Source organism: Neofelis nebulosa, chromosome 12 (genome assembly GCF_028018385.1).
Source record: "Neofelis nebulosa isolate mNeoNeb1 chromosome 12, mNeoNeb1.pri, whole genome shotgun sequence".
NCBI classification, from domain to species: Eukaryota; Metazoa; Chordata; class Mammalia; order Carnivora; family Felidae; genus Neofelis; species Neofelis nebulosa.
In genome coordinates this window covers 14273438-14293097 of record NC_080793.1, presented here as the reverse complement: position 1 = coordinate 14293097, position 19660 = coordinate 14273438, and the positions used below count along the sequence as shown (strand labels likewise).

Genomic DNA, 19660 nt, shown 5'->3' with positions numbered 1-19660 from the left:
ACAAAATAGGAACCATGATACCTGCCTGGCCGAGTATCATGGGGATGAGATATGAATGTATGTAAAGAGTCTGATACTTGGTAGCTGCTCGGAAAATAACTGTTGTCATTGGGGTGGCCATTTGAACCCTTCTGGGATTACTAGACAGATATCATGTTTCTCCCACCAAATCTGAAACAGTCCTCCCAATATGCCGGGAGCAGTCTTTTAGGAGAAAAACACCTCTGGCTTCAGCTCCCCCCTGCCCCCCCCAACCCCCCCCCCCCCCCCCCCCCAGGGCCGAAAGCTCCTCTTTAGCCACCTTAGACAAATGGGCTTCCTGGTGACTTACAATTTCACTAATAGTGAACTGTCTACACGAAGGTCAGCCTTTCCTGGGGTGGGCAGCTCTAACCTTCTGTGCCTTCTCCCTCTCTGAGATATAATCGAGCACAGGCGCCCCCAGGGCCCCAGGCTGGGATGGTGAGTGCTGGAAAGAAACATCTCTCTTTATGGCTCCCTCTGGAGCATGTGGGCGGTGGACTAGAGTCAGTGGTTTGTGGACCTTGTTTTTAAGTTGCTGCAGCCTTAAGGTCCAGAACGGAAAATAGGCTAACTTGGAGCTCGCTGGAGTTAATTCTAAACCCAGCCAAATTTGCAACCCTGGGGCTCCCAGTGTCCCCAGCCTGGGAAAGAGTGTAATGCTCTTTTTGCCCATAGATGGCAGCACCTGTACTCTCAGCATCTGTGAACGTGTGCATGTGCATGAGTATATGTCTACGCACGTGTGCACACGTGTGTATATGCACATAGCTTCTTCCTTCGGTGACTCTTGAGCTATGGTGGCCTCGGCCTTAGGCTAGGTACTCGGATCCATGGGAGCAGATCTTAGTCTAACGGGGAAGGCTGACTTGGAAAGGGACCGTAAGTAATGCAGTGTCACAAGGAAGAGTAGAGGCCTGTGGGAGTTCCAAGGAGCTCACCCTCACGGGGGAGGGGAGGTTACAGCAGACTTCCTGGAGGAAAGCTGGGCTTGATCATGAGCGGAAGGAGAAGTGACGAACAGGGATGGAAGAGGGTTCTAGAATAGAGGAGACTCTGTGTGAAGATTACAAGAGGACTCGGGGCAGAGTGCGGCTTCGCCTGGCTGGAGCTTGGAGGGGTGTGGGTGGAAGACAGGAACTAAAGAGGCTGAAGCTCAGGGGACTGACAGCGACAGATCATGAAGGGCGTTGAAAAGTTCGCTGAGGATCTTGGACTTGATCTGGGTGGGGGGGGGGCGCTCTAAGAGAACCATGGAAGAGTCTGAGCAGAGGAGTGGCGTGGTCTGGGCTTGCACCGTAGGGGAGAGAGGAGGTGGGGGGACCGGTCGGGAAGCAAGCACTGTAGTCACCCAGATGAGAGAGTGGACCAGGATGTTGGTGGTGGGGGTGGGGACAAGACGACGCATCTGAGTAGAGCCGGCAGGACAGGGCCGGGCTAGGTGGTGTGGGAGGCATGAGTGCCAGAGCAGGGGAGGTTGAGGAGGGTGCTGCCCTGGGGTCTGGCCTGGCCCAGCATGTGGATGGTGGATGGTGGTGCTGTTGCTGACATGGGGAGCACCAGGGGGAGGAGCAAGTTACATTCAGGAACAAACGTAGCACCACCAGTGAGGGTGAGGGTGTGATCTGGAGGTGTGTAGAAGAAAAGGGGGAGTGGATTTCGAAGGCTTATCCTCACACAGAATGAACAGGAAGTGAGAGGTCAGTCGTCATTTGCAGGAACACAACCCAACCCAACTCTGCTTTGATCGATCCATGTGGAACTCTCTGAGGAAGGCCACAGAGGTGGCACTGTGGGGCCCAGAGAAGCACCCAGCCTCTTTTTCAGATGCCCTGCCTTGCTTATGTCTGCCACTCACAATGCAGAAATACACCAGGAATGCCTGGGCCGTTGACCGTCAGCTGAGAACAGGGCTCGTTTGTGTCTTAATCCCTGGAGCCTGTAGGGCGCCCCACTGCATTTGGGATCTTGGACTCTGTCCTTGGCTTGGAGCAGCTGGTTTGGGCAGAGAAATTTTCCAGAGCAGGCGGGAGCCAGGTTGCTTAGCTGCCCCTCTGAATGTAGATGCCTGGGGCTCTGGGGCGTTGGGGAAGGGTGAAGATCCAGTTTGTCCCTGAAAGGCGGGGGCCCAAAGGGCTGGGCTGCACCATCCACTGTGGGGCCAATCTTGGCTGGTCCTTTGTTCAGTCTTCTAGCACATATACCCACTGCTTTTGCTGTTTGCCAGCTCATGTGCGGGGCTTCAAAGACCAAGCTGTCTGGCAGGGCTCACAGCCTGGTAGGAGAGAAAGACCTATTGCCAGATAATGATAATATGGTCTTACAATAGTGGACCACGTAAACAGCTTGGGTTCCCAAGTTGCACAAGTACAGAATGAGAAAAATATAATTTCTAAAAAAAGGCTTAGGGATTTAATTAAGTGTCAGTAAACCTATGTACCGTACAAAACCCTTGACGTATTCTATCTCATTTAATCCTTATGCTAGCCTATGGAATAAGTTCTGACCTAATCCTTCTTTTTACAGAGAAGAAATCTGAGACTCAGGGTGAAGTAACCTGATCAAGTTACACAGTTAGTTAAATGAGGGGTCATTTTGTCTAACTCCAGAATCCTGAACCACAGCTCTGACATTGACCCTAAGCAGAATTCAGACATGCCCTGGGGTTTGCCTACATGCAGATGGCATTTTAGGTTGGATTAACAGAGGCATGATATCTGGAATGATGGAGGTGAGAGTTCTGCTTGCCCTGCCCTGGAGAGAGCTTGCCTGAATGTCAAATTCTGGGTCTTGTGCTGGCAGTAGGCACAAGGTTCATTTGGAGCTGACTGGGGAAGGTGAGGAGAGAGGGAACCAGACACCTCATCTCAGGAAAAGCTGGAGGAAAGGGGGTATACAACTTGTATAAGACCTGGGGGGCCCAAGATCACTGTCTTTGTCTCTAAGGAGCCATTGGGAAACAGGGTGACAGACCTCTTCTGGGTAATCCGAGCGGATAGAGCTCGGACCAGCAGGTCAAAACCGTAGGGAGAGAGACTTTAGCTCATCCTAACAACAGTTCTTTTAACCAGCCAAACTCTTCAACAGATGGTCTTACGGCCTTGGCAGGAAGCGAGTTCCCCGTTGCTTGAGCTGTGCAAGTAGGGGCTGTGTGATGGTGGGTGGGGGGTTCTGGGGATGAGTAGAAGTATCAGATGTGGATTTGACCAGATGACCTGGAGCACCTGACCTTGAGATTCTTGGCCCCTTGTTTACAGGTCGTGCTGATAACCCCCCTTGTACATCAGTGCTTCTGCCGTGGTCCCAGCACCTCTGCCGGGAGCAGCCGTCTTCCCCCTCACAGCCCTGCAAGGTAGGTATAGCAGTGCACACACCCCTGAGTCCTCCTAAGCCCAGCTCTGGCTGCCCAGGGGAGTCTGGAGGGGACAGTGGAAGCAGCCGCTGCTCACCACAGTGGATTCAAAGGGAGTCCCCGAGGTTTCTCTGGTAAAACTCCGAGCACATTTCTGCCCATTGCCTCATTTGCTCCTCACCGGCGAGGGCGGGATCCTGTGGGGAAGAGACAAGGAAGGGCTGGGCTGGGCGCCGGGGCGCCTGGGCCCTATCCCGGCTGTGCTACTTCTCAGCGTGGCTGGAGGAAAGTCGCTTTCCCTCTCCGGGCCTCTGTCAGCTCTTCCATAAGAGGGTGGATTCCCTGGAGGTACAGGAATTCTCCCCGGAGGCTTTGGAGAGGTGAGAACTTGCGGGGGCGTGGCTGCCAAGCCTCCAGCTTGTTGACCGTAAGAGGCGGACTCAAGCTGTGTGAGTCACAGGGCAGGTGGATGAGTCATCCCCACCTGGGACAGCTGGCAGGGTGGGGCCCACCTGACTATCAGATTCACTGACCCCCCCCCCCCCAGCCGCCCCAGGAGGCTGCCATGCAGAGTTCTGGGCTGGAAGCAAGAGACCCACTTCATGACCCAGCTTGGGCCTCCGTTTCTCCCCCCATAAAATGGGTGTATTGGTCTCCCACCCACCCACCTAACAAGGTTGTCATGAGGACTGTAGAAGCTTATAGATGCTACTTTGTGATGTATAATCTATAATCTATAGATGCTTATAGATTTACAGCTTTGTGAACTGTGAAATGGGAAGGATCACGACTAGGGGGAAAGCCCAGCTTCCAATGCGGCAGCAAAGGCGAATTTCCAATAGCAACCGTCCGGAGAGCCTGGAAAACACCCCTCCAGCTCATGACATCACCCTTGGTGGCCAAAAGGAGAAGGGGCTGAATGACTCCAGGGTTTATTCATCTGCTGTGACCCAGCTGGCTTTGCCCGGGGGGGGGGGGGGGGGGAGCGCAGGGACAGTTGTCACTGCTGTTCCTCTTTCCCAGAGCTTAGATACAGCTGCCTTTTGATGGTCTCCTGAATGCTTTGTCCACGAAGCCTGGGATTGCTTGAAGGCCCGCTAGGCCCAGAGATGGGACTTGGCTCACTTCAGCTGCACCTTAAGGGTTCTGCAGACGAAGGGCCAGCCCTGAGGCTGCCCAGAAAGGAGGGATCTGGGGCCTGTCTTGGTTCTGATGCTTCCGCTTTTGAAACTGAGGCCTGACAGCTGCCAAAACTGAATTGCCCCAAGTGATCTGTCACCAAAAAGAGTGTTAGGCCATGCCAGTGCCTTTGGCAACAGTGACAGAGGGACCTGTCTCCTGCTCTCCCCACTTCTGCAGACCGTGCAGGGCCAGACCGGCTCAGGCCCAGCTGTGTACCTGTTAACTAAGAGCTTTGCTACCCTGCCCCCTTCACTGCTGTCCCCTGGCAATGTGCCCCCGCCTCATGCCCCCTCCGCTGAACTCTGGTTCAGCCAGGGTGGCCCCAGTGACCTCCTACTTGTCAAAATCCGGTGGCACTTCTTCAGGTCTCCCCGTACCACCTCTCTGGTTACCTTCTTCTGGAAGCACTCTCTCCTTGTTGCTCCTGGGAGGCTGCCCCGCTCAGTTTATCTCCCTACTTCTCTGATCTTCTTAGTCGGGGCCCAGTTTTCCTGCATCCAATGTTCACCCGGATTCTAACCACCTTCTGGTCTTGAGTTACGCATATAGGTTCATTTGTTCATTCACTCATTCATTCAACCGTGTGTGCGTCGACAGATGCTTGGCCCGGAACTGGTGTTGGAGAATCAGCAAAGAACAAGATTTTCCCATCCCTCATGGGCCGTACCGTCTTGGGTCTGATAGTCAGCCGTTATACATGTAACAGATCCAGCCTTTCTTCAGCTGAGGAGGAAGTGACAGGGGTTATGAGAGCACATGGAGTTGGTGGGCGTGGTGGCATTTTGTCGGGACACATGACTGAGGCCTCCCCGAGAAAGCCCAGACCTGGACAGGGGGCCGCAGGTGGCTGCATGAGCAGGGGAGGGAGCCCCCAGGCAGAGGGAACAGTGTTTGCATGTGGAGTCGTTGAGGAACTGGAAGAAAGCCTGGCTGTAGAAGGAACTGGAGGCGAGGCAGCATCTGGGCATGCAGGCCCTCAAGGGCCAGAGCTTGGACTTTATCCTGAACCGCTGGGGCGCCACTGAAAGTTTTAAAGCAGGAGAGAGGAGCTGCCCAGATTGCATGATTAGAAGGAGCCCTCGAAAGAGCTGGCTCCAGTTCCCACTCTGATGCGTCCTGAGGGTGTAATTTTTGTCTCTTCCACAGCGTGGTGTCCTGACCCTGTGCCTCAGTCAAGGCTTTGAGGCTTGTCAAAGCCTTGTGTCGGTCTGTCCTGGGAAATGTGCCCTTTTCAGCATTCTCTCTGCTCTTTGCAACTTTTCATTTACCCAGCCAACCCTTGCTGAGCTTCTGTGCTGCACAGGGGAGGTGAATCGGACCCCACCCTGCACTTGGAGACCCAGATTTTCGGTGGCGGAGGCCCGGAGTGCACTGGGAGAAATGCCAGGGCCTCCAGGAGCCAGAGAGGGCTTCTCCTACTCTGTGCCAGGCACCGGGCTGAGGGGGCACTTGGACATTCTGGGCAAGGGAGTCGCGTGGGCAACGGCCACCTGGAGCCACTGTGCGTAGGGACTAGTGAGCCGTGTAGCTGAAGCAGGAATGTGGGGCTGAGGTGGGGAGTGGCCGGAGGTGCAGGGTCTCCGTCCTCTGGATGCCAGGGAGACGTGGACAGGTTTTGAGCTGAGGAGTGATTTGAACATTGGGATTTGAGAGCAGGTGAGAGGTGGGGAGGAGGGCAGACGGGAGGGGCAACATCGTAAACTGGTCGGAGACAATGAGTGTCACTGGGCAAAGCCTTGTCACTCCCACGGTAAAACGCTCTTCCCCTCTTTGTCCCCTGCCTTTGTTGGGCTATGTCCCTGTTGGTCGGCACTCCTGAGCCGCCGGCACCCATCTCACTGCAGCACCGAGTGTGGTTACATCCTGGGCTCCAGAGGTAACGGGTCTGAGCCTGAAAAATCACTCTGGCCCCGACTTGCTAGTCACATCTCTTAATCCCTCAGCCTCAGTTTACTCATCTGTGAGATGGGGAAAGGGGGTTGTTGAGGATTAACTGAGTGGGGAGTAAAGTTCGAAGCAAATGCCTGGTGCATGCTGATAACCTTGGTTATCTTTACTTCCCTGTGGGTTGATAACAGCCCCATCCATGTTGTAATCTGCCCCTTGGGGGTCCTGTGTGGCCACAAATCTGTAATCATCTCACCAGCATCTTTATCTTATGGCTGAGGAATTTGGGGCCCAGAGAGAGATAGTGACTCATCTAAGGTCACCCAGCCTTTCAGTGACAGGGCAAAGACCTGTTCATTTCTCCCTTTTGCAATTCTCATTTTTTTTTAATGCTGATAATTTAAAAAAAAATTCCCAAGTCAACTGGAGAAGAGGCAACAATGGGATGGGCATTTGGGTGGGTAGGGGGTCTCTCAGATATTTCCAGGGAGTATCCTGACTAGAAGGGCCCTAAGAAAATCATCCAACCACCCTAGTTACGTTTGGAGAAATTGAGGCCCAGAGAGAGGTAGTGGCTTGCTCAGGGCCCCCAGAATAGGGAGCAGAGAAGGGGTCACAAGGGCCACTGCCAGTAATCAGCAGGAGTTGGGTGGGCTCTTCTCCCTAACCCACTGCCTCTTGTTTAAGAAAGTGAATTAAAGCATGAAACAATGGTTTCCTGAGGAAGTTTTGGGTTTTAATGTGCCAATGTGTCAAGGACCATTTCCGGAACTGCGTGTGCCCATGTGATGCCTGTGGAGTTGGGCCTGGCACAGCTATTTCAGACTAAGCCACGGGGTCCTATTTATAGGCCTGCGCGATTAGGTCGATGTGGTCGGGAGAGGCTCGCCTACCCTCTGCCCGGCCCGGCGATGGCCGAGGAAGAGGCCCTTGGGGGAGACTCTGACCCATGGGTGAGTGGCAAGGGATCTGGGGTGGTCCCCGAAGCCTGCTCAGAGGAGGGGCTCCAGGTAGGCCTCAGGGGAAGTCCTACTCCTGACCCCCCGTGTCAGCGGCCAGCCAGGCCCTCTGCAGAGGTGACACCAGCCCTGATCCTGTTCTCCCTCCTGCCTGGGAGCAGGCCAGGACTCCTGGCACTCGGGCCCTTTCCCCAGCCATGCCCCTCGAGTGTTTGCCTTGCTCTGTGTGGGTCACACCTCCCAGCCTTTGCCTTTGCTGTTCCCTCCTCCTGACTTGCCTGGTGGTTCCCAGCTCCCAAAGACAAACCTCCCTTCGTTCTTCAAGGCTCTGCACAAACGTTCCTCCTCCTTGTCTGGTTAGGCCCTGGGTGCTCCCTGCCTTGTGCTCCCACTGCCCAGAGCCATTTGAGTGACTACCCAAGTTCCTGTGTGCTCCCCACGGGGCCGGGAGGTCCTGAAACAAGGCCTGACACAGAAAGGAGAGACGCGTTTGTAGCTGAGAACCTACCGTGGCCTTTCACCTTATTTTTGTTGAGATGTGAACTGCATGCCAACACATGCAGGAGGTATGCTTTACAGGGGTGTAGGAGTGAGAGCAAGACTTCAGAGTTAGATAGCCCTAGATCCAGACCCTGCCCTGTACTTCCTAACTATGTGACCTGGGACTGAACCCCTCTGAGCCTTAGTTTCCCTGCCTGTAAAATGGGCATGATGCTAGCCATGGGTTTTGGGGAAGCATTACATAAGAAAAAGCTTACAAAAACTTATCATGTTGTGGGGTCCATAATGAGCTTCTACGTGCAGTAGTAGGTGCTATTTCCAGGTGGGGAAACTGAGGCTCAGAGCAGGGAAGTGCCTTCTGTAGGGTCCCACACAAATCAGTGGCCAGTAGGAGAGACCAAGTCTTTGTGGGGTCCTGGTCTCTACCTCCACCCTGTGTTCTTCTCTCCTCCCTCTCTTAGCCTCCTGGGCTTATTCTGTTCCGCAGATCAGGGGAGGCTTTGTTTGGGGATTGTTTTTCCTAAGAAGTTTCCTCTGTGGTGCCACAGGATGACTCAGACCCCTGAGTCACCAGGAGGCTGAGGGCCAGGGAGGAGGAGGGAAACAGAGAAAGGACAGGGAAGGGGGCCCCAATTTCAGCCCTGGCTTCCCCACTGCTTGATTGACTGGGTCTGACAAGTCCCCTCTCCCGCCTGTGAAAGAAGATGCAGGGCTTTGATGAGTGGCTCCCAGTCCAGGCTAAGTCTCAGAATCCCAGGTGCCTGGGCCCCACCCTGACCTACACACCCAGAGGCTGGGCGTGGGGCCTGGGAATCCACGGGTTCTGGAGCTCCCTAAGGGATTCTGCTGCACACCTGGGCTGCAGAGGTGTTTGGGAACCTCCCGGTTCAAGGCTGTTCCCGGCTGGGCCTCAGAGAGGTTGCTTAGCCTCTGTGACCGTCTGTACTCACTTTTTTGCTGCACGTTTTGGCAGAATGGTGCATAGGAAGTGCATGAGCTTTAAAAAGAACAACAACAACAACAGCAGCAGCAGCAGCAGCAGCTTTTTGGAAGTATAATTCCTGCAAGTTGTCAAAGTAATTTACATACACATAGCTCACCTGTTCTAATGAATTCAGTGAGTTGTAGTAAATTTACAGAGCTCTGTCACCGTCACCACAATGCAGTTGGACAGTATTTTCATCACCCCTGATCATCCCTAAGTGATGCCTGTCTCCACACCCACCCCACTAGCCCACCAGTGATCTACTTTCTGTCCCTTTGAGTGCCCAGACATGTGTGCCCCTCCAGGTTCACTCTTTCTAGCTATGTGACCTCATGCAGATTACTGCCCCTCTCTGAGCCTTGGATTTCTCCTCCATAGGAGAGGGGATAATCCTATCCTTCTTGTAGCTTATTGTTTGAATTTCGCTGATGTGGTGGAATGTCTGATGCATCGTGTGAGCCAGGCATGTGGGAGCATGGCACGCAGTATACAGGGGGCAGTACAGGTACCTGGGTGTGCTTATAACAATGTTCACAAACATTGTATTGACTCACTTTGTGCCACGTGCTGGGCTTAGCATTTTAAATGCATGATCTCTTTTCATGCCCGCCACAACTCTTCCTAGGTGAGCGTTCGTATCATTTTTATTTCATAGCCAAAGTTACTGAGGCACCGACTATGGAGGTAACTTCTCTCAGTCGAATAGGCAACAGTCGGAAGGGCTGGGAGTCTGGCCTCCTTAATCATTACACTAGAGATGGGAATCGCGGAGTGGGGGACACCATTCACGGACTTAGCGCAAGGTTTGTGGCACACACTTTCAAGGGACAGGACCTGGTGTTTCGAAAGCTGGTATGTAGAGCAGAGGGCATCAGACAACTGTGTGACCTGGTGTATGGAGCATGATGTAAGGTGTAAGTGACATGGGACGCAGCGCATGGAACGCGCATCAGGGGGCGCACGCAGGACAAGGTATGAGGACCACAGGTCTGGTATGGGGCACAGAGAACATGGTGTACAGGGTGCTGGGACATAGGGCTTGGGGCGTAGCAATGGAGCAGGCTCCTGGGTCACGGAGGGACCCTTTCCGTGTCAGTGCCTGGGGCTCCAGCACGAAGCGGCAGGGGCCAATTGTGTCTTCTCACAAAGGCCTGTCTGTTTTTTGCCTCCTCCTTCCTGTCTCTTTGGATGCCAGAGAGTGGGAGTGTCCGGGAGGAGTGGGGCCCAGGGTACCCCCTACCACCCTGTGAGCTCAGACAGGGGTCAAGGCTTGGGACCAAGTCCCTGGCTCAGAAAGAGCCTGCCGGGCCCCCGCTTCTTTCGGAGGCAGCTGTGAGCACCAACGTTGGCTGGGCCAGACCCCAGTGATTTTCCTCTAAGCCACCCTCCCTCCTGCTTCCCCCTCTGGCTGCCGCTGCTGGCTGCAAGCACGTCTGCATTCCGGGGACTTAGGAGAGAGCACGCACAGCTGCTGGGGCTGAGAAGCAGATAGCCACCAGCTGCTGTGAGAGGGCAAGGAGAGGCTGCAGGTGCCTGGACGGCGGCTCCAGGCTAGCACTTCCTGAGCCCACTGGCGCCTGGCGCTCACCGCCTTATCTTGTCTGGTCTGCACAGGAGCCCCAAAAGCCTGATGAGGAGCCCGAGGCTCCGAGAGGCAAGGTCACACAGAGGCAGAGGCAGAGCTGAGGCTAGACCCCAGCTCTTCTAGAGGCCGGAAATTGGCATCTAGAGGCACGTTTAGGTGGCCCAGAGAGTGTTGCTGGAGGAGTCAGTGGGTGACAAGGCTGAAAGAGCATGGAGGGCCTGAAATGCCACGCTTGGGGGTCCTGACTTCCAGTCCGCGCTGGGGGCCATGGAAGGGTCTTGAGTAAGCAGTGATGCAATCTCTATGGATAATGGCAGCGAGGAATCTGGTGCAGTGGTTCCCGAGGACAGATGGAGACCCTGACCTAGCACAGTCCTGGGATGTGAGGTTGGGAAGTACGGTGTGGGGTTGTGAGGCACAGAGTGTGTAGGGTGGAGCACGTCAGCTCTGGCTTCAGCCCTCCTGTCGTGTCTTGGTGGGATGACTGTGGTTAGGCCACAGTGTCACCGAGGGTTCCCGGAGCCCCCGGAGGGACAGATGCCTGCAGGGTGATGCTGGTCACTGGGCAGGTGCCTGGATGCAGGTGAAGCCCGGAGAGAAGACAGCACCCACTCCGGAGCCCGACTGTGCCGGCCATTGGGTAGTATGTGCTGCTTGTTTAATTCTTCCAGCTGGTTGTGATTATTTTCTGGGCCGGAAAAGGAACAAAAGCATTCCACTATTATACCTCTGCTTATGTTTAAGAGGGGAAAGTATTTAAAAAAAAAAAAAACCCACAAAACTATTACAATTAAAAGGATTAATAGCAATAAAAAATATCTTTGCATCTCTGGAAGTTCTATGGTGGGTAAAAGTTTGAGCTAAATTGCAAAGAATCTCTCATCATGCTATGGGCTTAGGAATTTTTCCATAACTGACTTTGACTAGGATCAGGTTTTGGCAAGCCTGTGAGATCATCTGACCACTCTGTACTCAAGGACATAGGCTCAGAGAGGTTGAGTCACTTGCTCAGGGTCACCAGATAATGAGTGATAGGACTGGGATCAGATGGTGACTCCAGAGCCCTTGTTCTTTCTGGTGAGGGCAGACCAGAAAAGAGGGCAGGGTGTCATGAGGAGAGATTCATGGCGGCTGGAAGGCAAGGTGGGCTCTTTAGGTGCTGGCTGGAGGCCCTCTCCTGAGATGCCTCCCCATCCCTGGCATCAGCAACCATTCTGGGTCTCTGGGCCTTGGCTGGGCCCCCCAGCCCTCTCCTGTTTTGCATGGAAGGACACAGAGGTAGAGGTCAAGGGTGGGTATGAGGCCAGTGAGCTGTGTGTATACAGGGCCTGGACATAGGCCGGGAGTTTGTCTTTGGATGTTACGGTTATTGAACACCTGCTGCATGCCAAGCCTGGTGCCAGGGGCTCCTTCAATCCTCCCAGACACCCTACAGGGTAGGAATCATCACCCCATTTCATAGAGGAGGAAACTGAAGCACTGAAGAAAGGCCACGTTCCCAAGTGCCCTTGTGGTGGGGATCTGGGCTGTTCAGACTCACACTGGGCATTGCCCTGTGCTCTGTTCAATACGAGTTTGTACAGTCTTCACCCTGCTGGTCATTCTTGGTGTCCTGAGCTCATGAGGGCTTGGCCTCCGCTCACGGACTCTGTCATCTCTCCTCTGCCCCACACCTGCCGCATTTGTGTTTCTTGAGAGTTCTGCCTGCAGGATGTAGACTGATACCCAGGTGGATAGGCTCGTGCTTCTTGCCTGAGCCCAGCGCGCAGAAGTCTTGGCCGTGGCTGGCTGTGCGAGGCTCAGGCACAAAGAAGGGCTTCGTTTGGAGCCTGCAGCAGAAGGGACATGTCACTATCTTCTGATGTCCTGTTGTCATTGTTCCCAGCATGATTATTAGCCTAGGGAGCTTCTAAGGTTCCTGGTGGATCGTGGTGAAAGATCAACTTGACCCGCAGACTTGGCCAAATGCACAAACATTATTTGCCTTTGCTGTTTCTTTCAGAATCCTAGATCCCAGGGCCCGAAGGGTCCTTAGAGATGAGTTGGTTCATTTGTCACCTGAGTCCCCTTGGCTGGGTCACCACCGGGTGGCTCATTACTTCTCCAGAAGAGGAGGAAAGAAAGTGGCGTTTTTGAACATGAGTTTTATGCTGGGCATGGTCTTAGAATCTTCCACATTTATGCTCGCATTCAGTCCCTCCACTTGCCTTTGGGAAAGGTATTTTTACCCCAATTTTATATGTAAGGAACTTCAGTCTCAGAGAGACACCTACCCATGCCACCAGCACACAATGACCAAAGCGTTTTTTTTTTTTTTAATTTTTTTAACGTTTATTTATTTTTGAGACAGAGAGAGACACAGCATGAACGGGGGAGGGGCAGAGAGAGAGGGAGACAAAGAATTGGAAGCAGGCTCCAGGCTCTGAGCCATCAGCCCAGAGCCCGACGCGGGGCTCGAACTCACGGACCGCGAGATCGTGACCTGAGCTGAAGTCGGACGCTTAAGCGACTGAGCCACCCAGGCGCCCCCAAAGCGTTTTTTTTTTTTTTTTTTTTTTAAATTTTTTTTTTTCAACGTTTTTTATTTATTTTTTTGGGACAGAGAGAGACAGAGCATGAACGGGGGAGGGGCAGAGAGAGAGGGAGACACAGAATCGGAAACAGGCTCCAGGCTCCGAGCCATCAGCCCAGAGCCTGACGCGGGGCTCGAACTCACGGACCGCGAGATCGTGACCTGGTTGAAGTCGGACGCTTAACCGACTGCGCCACCCAGGCGCCCCCCAAAGCGTTTTTTAATAGCTGCCTACTGTATGCTCAACACTTCGCTCAGCCTCGAGTGTATCTTACCTTACTGAATTCTCACAGCAACCCTGGGAAGGAGGTATTATAATCCCCATTTTACAGATGAGGAAATTGAGGCCCAGAGAGCAGAAGCTACTCGCTCAAAGGCACACAGCTAGGAAGTGCTAGGTCAGGGATTCAAACCCAGATTTTCCTGGCAGGTGCTCTTTCCACAATCATGCACATGGTTTTTCTCCCTCTTGGAAAGCCCTTCCTCTGTGGAGCAGGGGGCTGCCTCCCATGGCTTCTGCTCATTCTGGCTCTGGTTTGGGGCTCACAGGCCCTGCCTCCCCAGAGGTTTGCAGATGGAGACCGTGTCTGTGTCTTCTACTGGGCCCCATGGCTACAATGCCTGCAGTCGGGCCCTCTTTGTCCTGCTGCACATTTGTGTCTGTGCCCGGGTCTCCCCTATTGGTGGGCTGTGGAGTGCCAAAGGGGCTGGGATACAGTTTTTGTCACTGTTTACAACCCCAGCCGCTGGCCTGCCAAGCCTCCCAGGGCCAGCTCCTCCCCTGGGGAAGGGGAGACAGACTGAGAAGTGGACCCTGGCAGGAAGGGTGCTGGGCCACGGCCAAATCTGGCTGCTTCCAGGGCACGGGGTCAGGAAGTGGTGTGGCCAGGCCCCCTCTAAATGTCCCGTCTTGGTTCTCAGCACTAGGTGGGGTTACCTCCGGAAGCTGGAAAAGGGCCAGTGGCTTCAGTCCCTGAGATCGTTGGTCTCTTGGAGGTGGCGTCAGCCAGGCCCTACTGGCCGTCTCCCCAACAGCTGTCCACACCCGTGGTAGACTGGGCCAAGGCAGAGGTTCAGCTGGTTCTTCCAGGGAGCTCTATCCTGTCACGGGCTCAGGCTTCAAGTCTGGACCTGGGAGTCGAGAGCTGGGTTCTAGGTCTGCCCTGCCAGGTACTTGCTGTGTGACTCTGAGAAGTGACAGTCTTGTCCTTGGAGTCATTGTCTACGAAGAGGATGGACTAATGAACATGGCTGCTCACGAGTCCTTCTCTGTGTAACTCACGCCAGCATTCTGGCTCCAGAGCTCCCAACCATTCTGAACCGGGCCTCCCTATCCCTATTTACAGACCCAAGGCTCAGAGGGAAAGTAACCTTTCCCAGGTCACACAGCTCAACTCAAGAGGCTGTCAAACCTGTAAGCTTTCTCCTGCACCGCACCCCCACACTGCTCGCACATGATGTCTCCATGCTGAACAGAGGCCTCTGTGCAAAGAAACCAGGCAGTTCAGGGAGAAGGATGCTGACTTTGCGGGGGGCTCTTCCTGTGTGTCAGGCCTCTGGGCTTCCTCGATTCTCTGTGAGCCAGGTGTTATCCTCCCATTTTATAGATAAGGAAGCTGAGGCCCTAATCACAGGAGCTGAGTTTCCCAGGTTCTGAAACGCGTGTTCTTTCAAGGCCACAGGCTCCCCACACCTCACGGAGGCCCTGCTCAGTTTCACTGGGTTTTATAACTGGCCTCTCTGTTTACTGACTATTGTCCCAATTAGCAAAATCCTGGGCCAGAGGGGTGGGTGTTCCCAGGAGGACCCAGAGAACAGCAGTGAGCCAGAAAGCAAACAAGCTCCAAGTGAGGGCTTCCCAGGAGTGGCCGGCTGCCTGAGAAATCAAGAACAACAGTGTTTGGGGTGAAGAGAAAAGAACAGGGTGGCGTCTTCCAGGCCCGGCCAAGGCCTTTTGTACACAGTGGCCGGGGGCGGAGGGCGAGGCCGCCTCCTCCAGTCTCTGGTAGCTGCCCTGGGAGGCCCAGAGAGACAGGAAGACCAGCTTGAGGTCACACAGGGAGCAGGGCCAAGCTAGTTGAGGGGGGTCTAGCGACAGGGGAGGGACATGGTTGTATAACTCCTTCCTGCGGAAGACACTGAAAAGCCGCCTACTGTGTGCGCGGCTCTGGGCAGGAACCAGGAACACCCAAGATCAAAGGTCAAAGGGACGTGTGAGTTCCAGAGGAGAGCAGGGACTAGGACATGTGCTCTCCGGACAAGTGGTGGCAGAGCCAGGCTACCTCCCGAGTCAGAGAAACCAGGCCCGACCCGAGTGTCTGTGGGTGGCAGAGTCCGTCTGCTCAGTGGCCACAGCCCGGGGGTCTTCCTAGGACATGCCTTTATCCTGGGTACTCCTACAGGTGTGCGGGGGTCCTAGCAGGTTTTCCTGCGACCCCCTGCCCCAGCCTGGGAGGTGTGTGGGGAAGGGGGTGAGGTTGACTGCCTCAGAGATTGCTGGCTGTCGGGGCCGGCCTGGCCTTGATTGGCTTAGCTACTGCGGGGGTCACTGCCGCTCCCTGCCTAGGCTGGATGACGCATGGAGGGTTCTGCCTCGTCTCCCCAGACAGCCCTTGGGGATTAGAGCCAGCCCAACGTGTGTTTGAGTCTTAGCGGTGCCTCTCTCCAGCTGAGTGGCCCTGAGCAAGTGACTGAAACTCGTGGAGTCTGTTTCCCCATCTGTGACATGGGAACTTCAATGCCTGTTTTCTCTGGTTGCTGTAAGGAGACTCCATATTGGACCCCACCTGCCTTTCCTCCCTCTCTTCTCCCAGAGATGTCTGGACCCAGAGGTGAGATGGCATGCTGCCATCGGTGATGGTGGTGCCTCCTTCTGCAGCTTAGGGGCCCTGGACCGTCTGAATGAGAGGGTCCTATGGAGGTGAGCTGGTCCAATGCCCCCATTTTACAGATGGGAACACTGAGGCTCACAGATGTGTAGGTTCGGGATATGGTTGCACAGACAGTTTCCGGGAATGCTGCCGCCAGGAAGGCATCTTAGAGCATGCTGCCCCAGTGCATAGGGCATATGGAGACTTGAGGCCCAGACAGGGACAGCGACTTATGCAAAGTCATCCAAGAAGTCAGTGGCAGAAGCAGGTCTAGCACTTGGGCCTCTTCATTTTTACCTAGGGGTCTTTCTTTTGCACTGAGATCCCCCACTGTCCTGAACTCCTACATCGTCTTCCAGGCGGGGAGCAGTGTGAGACCATATTGCCCCATCACAGCCCACACACATCACTGCCCTGTAGCAAGAGTTTCCAGGCTGCGGGCTCCCCAGAGGCTGGGGCCAGGGTCTCTTCACCAGGTCTCCAGTGCTGAGGACCCAGGCTCCAGAGCTGTAGGGCCTTGGTAATCAGTAACCTGGGGGCCAGGGACCCTGGGCTGGTAGTCGGTGACCCCCCGGGGCCAAGGCCAAGCCACAGCAGCCCTCTGTGAATCACCAACTGGCCAGGTCAGGGCCACTCTTCCAGAAGGGACTGCTCAGCTGGGCCAGCTGCCAACTCACTTTCACTCTGGGGGCTGGGATGATGAGATTTCTTCTCCCTACTCGTTTGTCTTTTCTGAACTGTCCAATGAGTGGGCATTACTTTAAGTATATTTTTAGTGGTATTATTTATTTTTTATTTATTTATTATTTATTTATTTATTATTATTTATTTATTTATTTATTTATTTTTATTTTATTTAAAAAAAATTTTTTTTCAACGTTTTTTATTTATTTTTGGGACAGAGAGAGACAGAGCATGAACGGGGGAGGGGCAGAGAGAGAGGGAGACACAGAATCGGAAGCAGGCTCCAGGCTCCGAGCCATCAGCCCAGAGCCCGACGCGGGGCTCGAACTCACGGACCGCGAGATCGTGACCTGGCTGAAGTCGGACGCTTAACCGACTGCGCCACCCAGGCGCCCCTATTTCTTTTTTAAAAGAAACAAAAACTATCATGGATACATACCTGGAAATAGTTTTAAACCCTACAGCTAGTTTTATTTTCAGGTGAGTAGATTGAGGTGTAACTTCTATACGGTAACAATTTACCCATTGTGAGTGTTTAGGAGTCCGATTTTTAGTAGATTTTTCTGTTGTGTGATCATCACCATTATCTAGGGTTGGAATGTTTTCATCACCCTTAGGTGTCCTCCCAGGCCGACTGCAGTGATCCCAGCCTCAGGCAGGCACAGTGGGATTTGCAAGTGAAAGTCTCCCCCTTGGTCTGTCCCCTTTCAAGCACACTGCCTTGTGTTTACCCTCCTTGACTTTTGAAGGATGCATGCAAAACCCACCACCCTTATAAAAAAGAGGCGAGGAGTCATACGATAGTCCTCGTACAATTTGCTTCTTTTTGTGCTTAGAGGTCTCTCTCTGCTTACTGTGTGCCTACTGTGTGCCAGGCACAATCAGAGCTAGCTCATTCTTTTTTCACAGCTGCAGAGCGGTCTATTGTATGGCGGCTCCATAATTTATCTAACCAGGACATTTGGGTCCTTTCCAGTTTTCTTCGAACAATGCTTCAGTGAACATCCTTGCACGTATATTTTGGTGTTTCTCTGTAAGGAATACTGAAGGAAGTGGGACTTCTGTGGCCTTGGGTCTTTCGAATTCACAGAGCTAAATTGCTATGCAGAGAGGTGAAACCGGTTTATGCTTACATCGAGAGCATCTGGGAACTGGGGGAGGTTTATAATCCTCCAAATCCCCAGGGAGAGGGAAGAGCCCTGAATTCAGCCTCTGCGGGCCAGGGCCTGGGCACACAGCCCTGAGCCCTCCGGCATCTCTCCGTGGCTCCCTGCAGACACTGGGATAAATTGCAGACTCTTGTGGGGCTCCAGGGCCCCTGTGACCCTTGCCAGCCTCTCATCTCCTCTTGTTCCCTGTGTCTCAGACTGGACCCCTACTTACTCACTGGATGTGGCCTGTGTTTGCTTGTCCTTTGCCCAGGCTGTCCCCTCCCCTAGAATGTCTTTTATTCTCAATCTGCCTCCTCCTTGCTCTTTGAGGCCTGGGGCACAAGTCCTTTTTTTTTCCATGAAGTCTTCTAGTAATCCCTACAGTCTGAATTGCCTTCTCTCTGTGTGTTCCCTTAGCTCTTTATCTGACCTACAGACCCCCTTAAGTGGGAGGAAGTTGTGGGTGGTACAGGGTAAACTTTAGCCTGATTCAATAGAAACTGGGCTCCATTAGGAGCTGGGATAGGTGACCATAGCTTTGCGGGAATGGGGACAGGCGCTCCTGTTTACCTAGTTGCAGGCCAGGCCCTTTTCATACACACAGACTGATTTAATCCTCAGTAACTACTGTACCCATTTAGTAGATGAGGAGACTGAGGCATGAAGTACCTTACACACAGTAGAGGCGGGGATCAAACCCAGGTCTCCAGCTTGCCAGTTCTCTTCCTCTCGTTGCACTAGGCTATTAGGAGAGAGGAAGGGAAGAGAATCTGGAAACAGAGAAGTGGGTCCAGCAGAGTTGGGGGAGGGAAGAGAGAGGGGTTGGTGGAGGTGGGAAGCAGGCCTGCGTGAGTCAGAATAGTATTTGTCTGAACCCACTGACTGGGTGCCTCTAGCGGGACAGTGAAGGGGTGGGAAGGGAGCCTGGGAGTGAGTGGGGAAGAGACTTGAATCCTTGCCTTCCCTCCCCCCCCCCCCCCCCCCCCCCGGAGCCAATAGATAAGACCTTAAAGTGAAAAACGAACCCTCTGGGCCCCCTCCCCAAAACCCAACAACGACAAGAACCAATAAGGGCTTGTTATTTAAGACGTGAAGGTGAGCCCTGCAAGCATCAGCCAGCCCAGAGGGGGTAGATAGAAGTGGTTGTTTCTGGGGGGCAGTGAGTGGGGTTGACGGGGAACAACTTTGTACAAATAGGTGACTGTAGGTTGTGATAAAAAGAAACACTTTTTAAAAGAAGGAAACAAGGGCGGTCTCAAGTAGAGTAGCGTGTGCAATCTCAGGACTGGAGAGCTCTACCCAGCCCCCCGGGGAGTCTTGCTTGCTCCCTGGTGCAGTGAAGGCAAGCCCCCTGCCCTCCTGCCCCCAGCTAGGCGCAGCTGCAGGCGGCCTAGGTGGGCCTCTCCCCCAGACTGCCTGGGTTCAAATCTGGGCTGTACCTTTTCCTTAGTTGTGCGCAAGTTGCTTGACCACCCTGCACTCGGTTTTCCCCTCTGTAAAGTGGGGCTGTTCATAGGACCTGCTCTGTAAAGGATGTTGTGAGGTGCTGGCCTTCATATGTGTGGAAAGCGTTCACAAAATAAAAGTTCCTGTTATCGTTTTACTGGAGATGTTAGGGGCAGAGAGGGGAGGGGGCTCGTGTGGGGCACACAGGAGGCCGAGCTGGGTTCCCCACCTTTGGTGCCTGCACGCACCCATGTAGTGTGCATTGCGTGGGCGCCTGCTGAATTCCCCGGGCCGGTTGCTTCGTTGCCGCCCGGGAGCAGGAGTGAAGGGGCAGCCACGCCCGGTTGGGTCGGTCCGGGTTGAATCCCTCATGTCTCCAACCGCCCGGCCAAATCCCCGCCCCTCCGGGGCCCCGCGCCCTCCCTGAGGGGCGGTCCCGGCTTGAGTGGGAAGGGCAGGCGGCTA

At 54.0% G+C, this 19660-nt stretch overlaps 1 protein-coding gene across 2 annotated transcripts in view; it reads left to right on the top strand.

The window, feature by feature from the left end:
• The window catches only part of GSN (gelsolin), a 54433-nt gene that overhangs the window by 7167 nt on the left and 27606 nt on the right, over positions 1–19660 (top strand). The window contains exon 2 of one of the 2 annotated variants that reach the window (XM_058694294.1): positions 3279–3373. Coding sequence is in view for 1 of the 2 variants with exons in the window: in XM_058694289.1 (XP_058550272.1) it covers positions 7354–7395 (42 nt within the window). In the remaining variant the exon portion in view is untranslated. Of the gene's footprint in view, positions 1–3278; positions 3374–7283; positions 7396–19660 lie in introns of those variants that run through there. The other variant, XM_058694289.1, reaches the window with a different exon arrangement.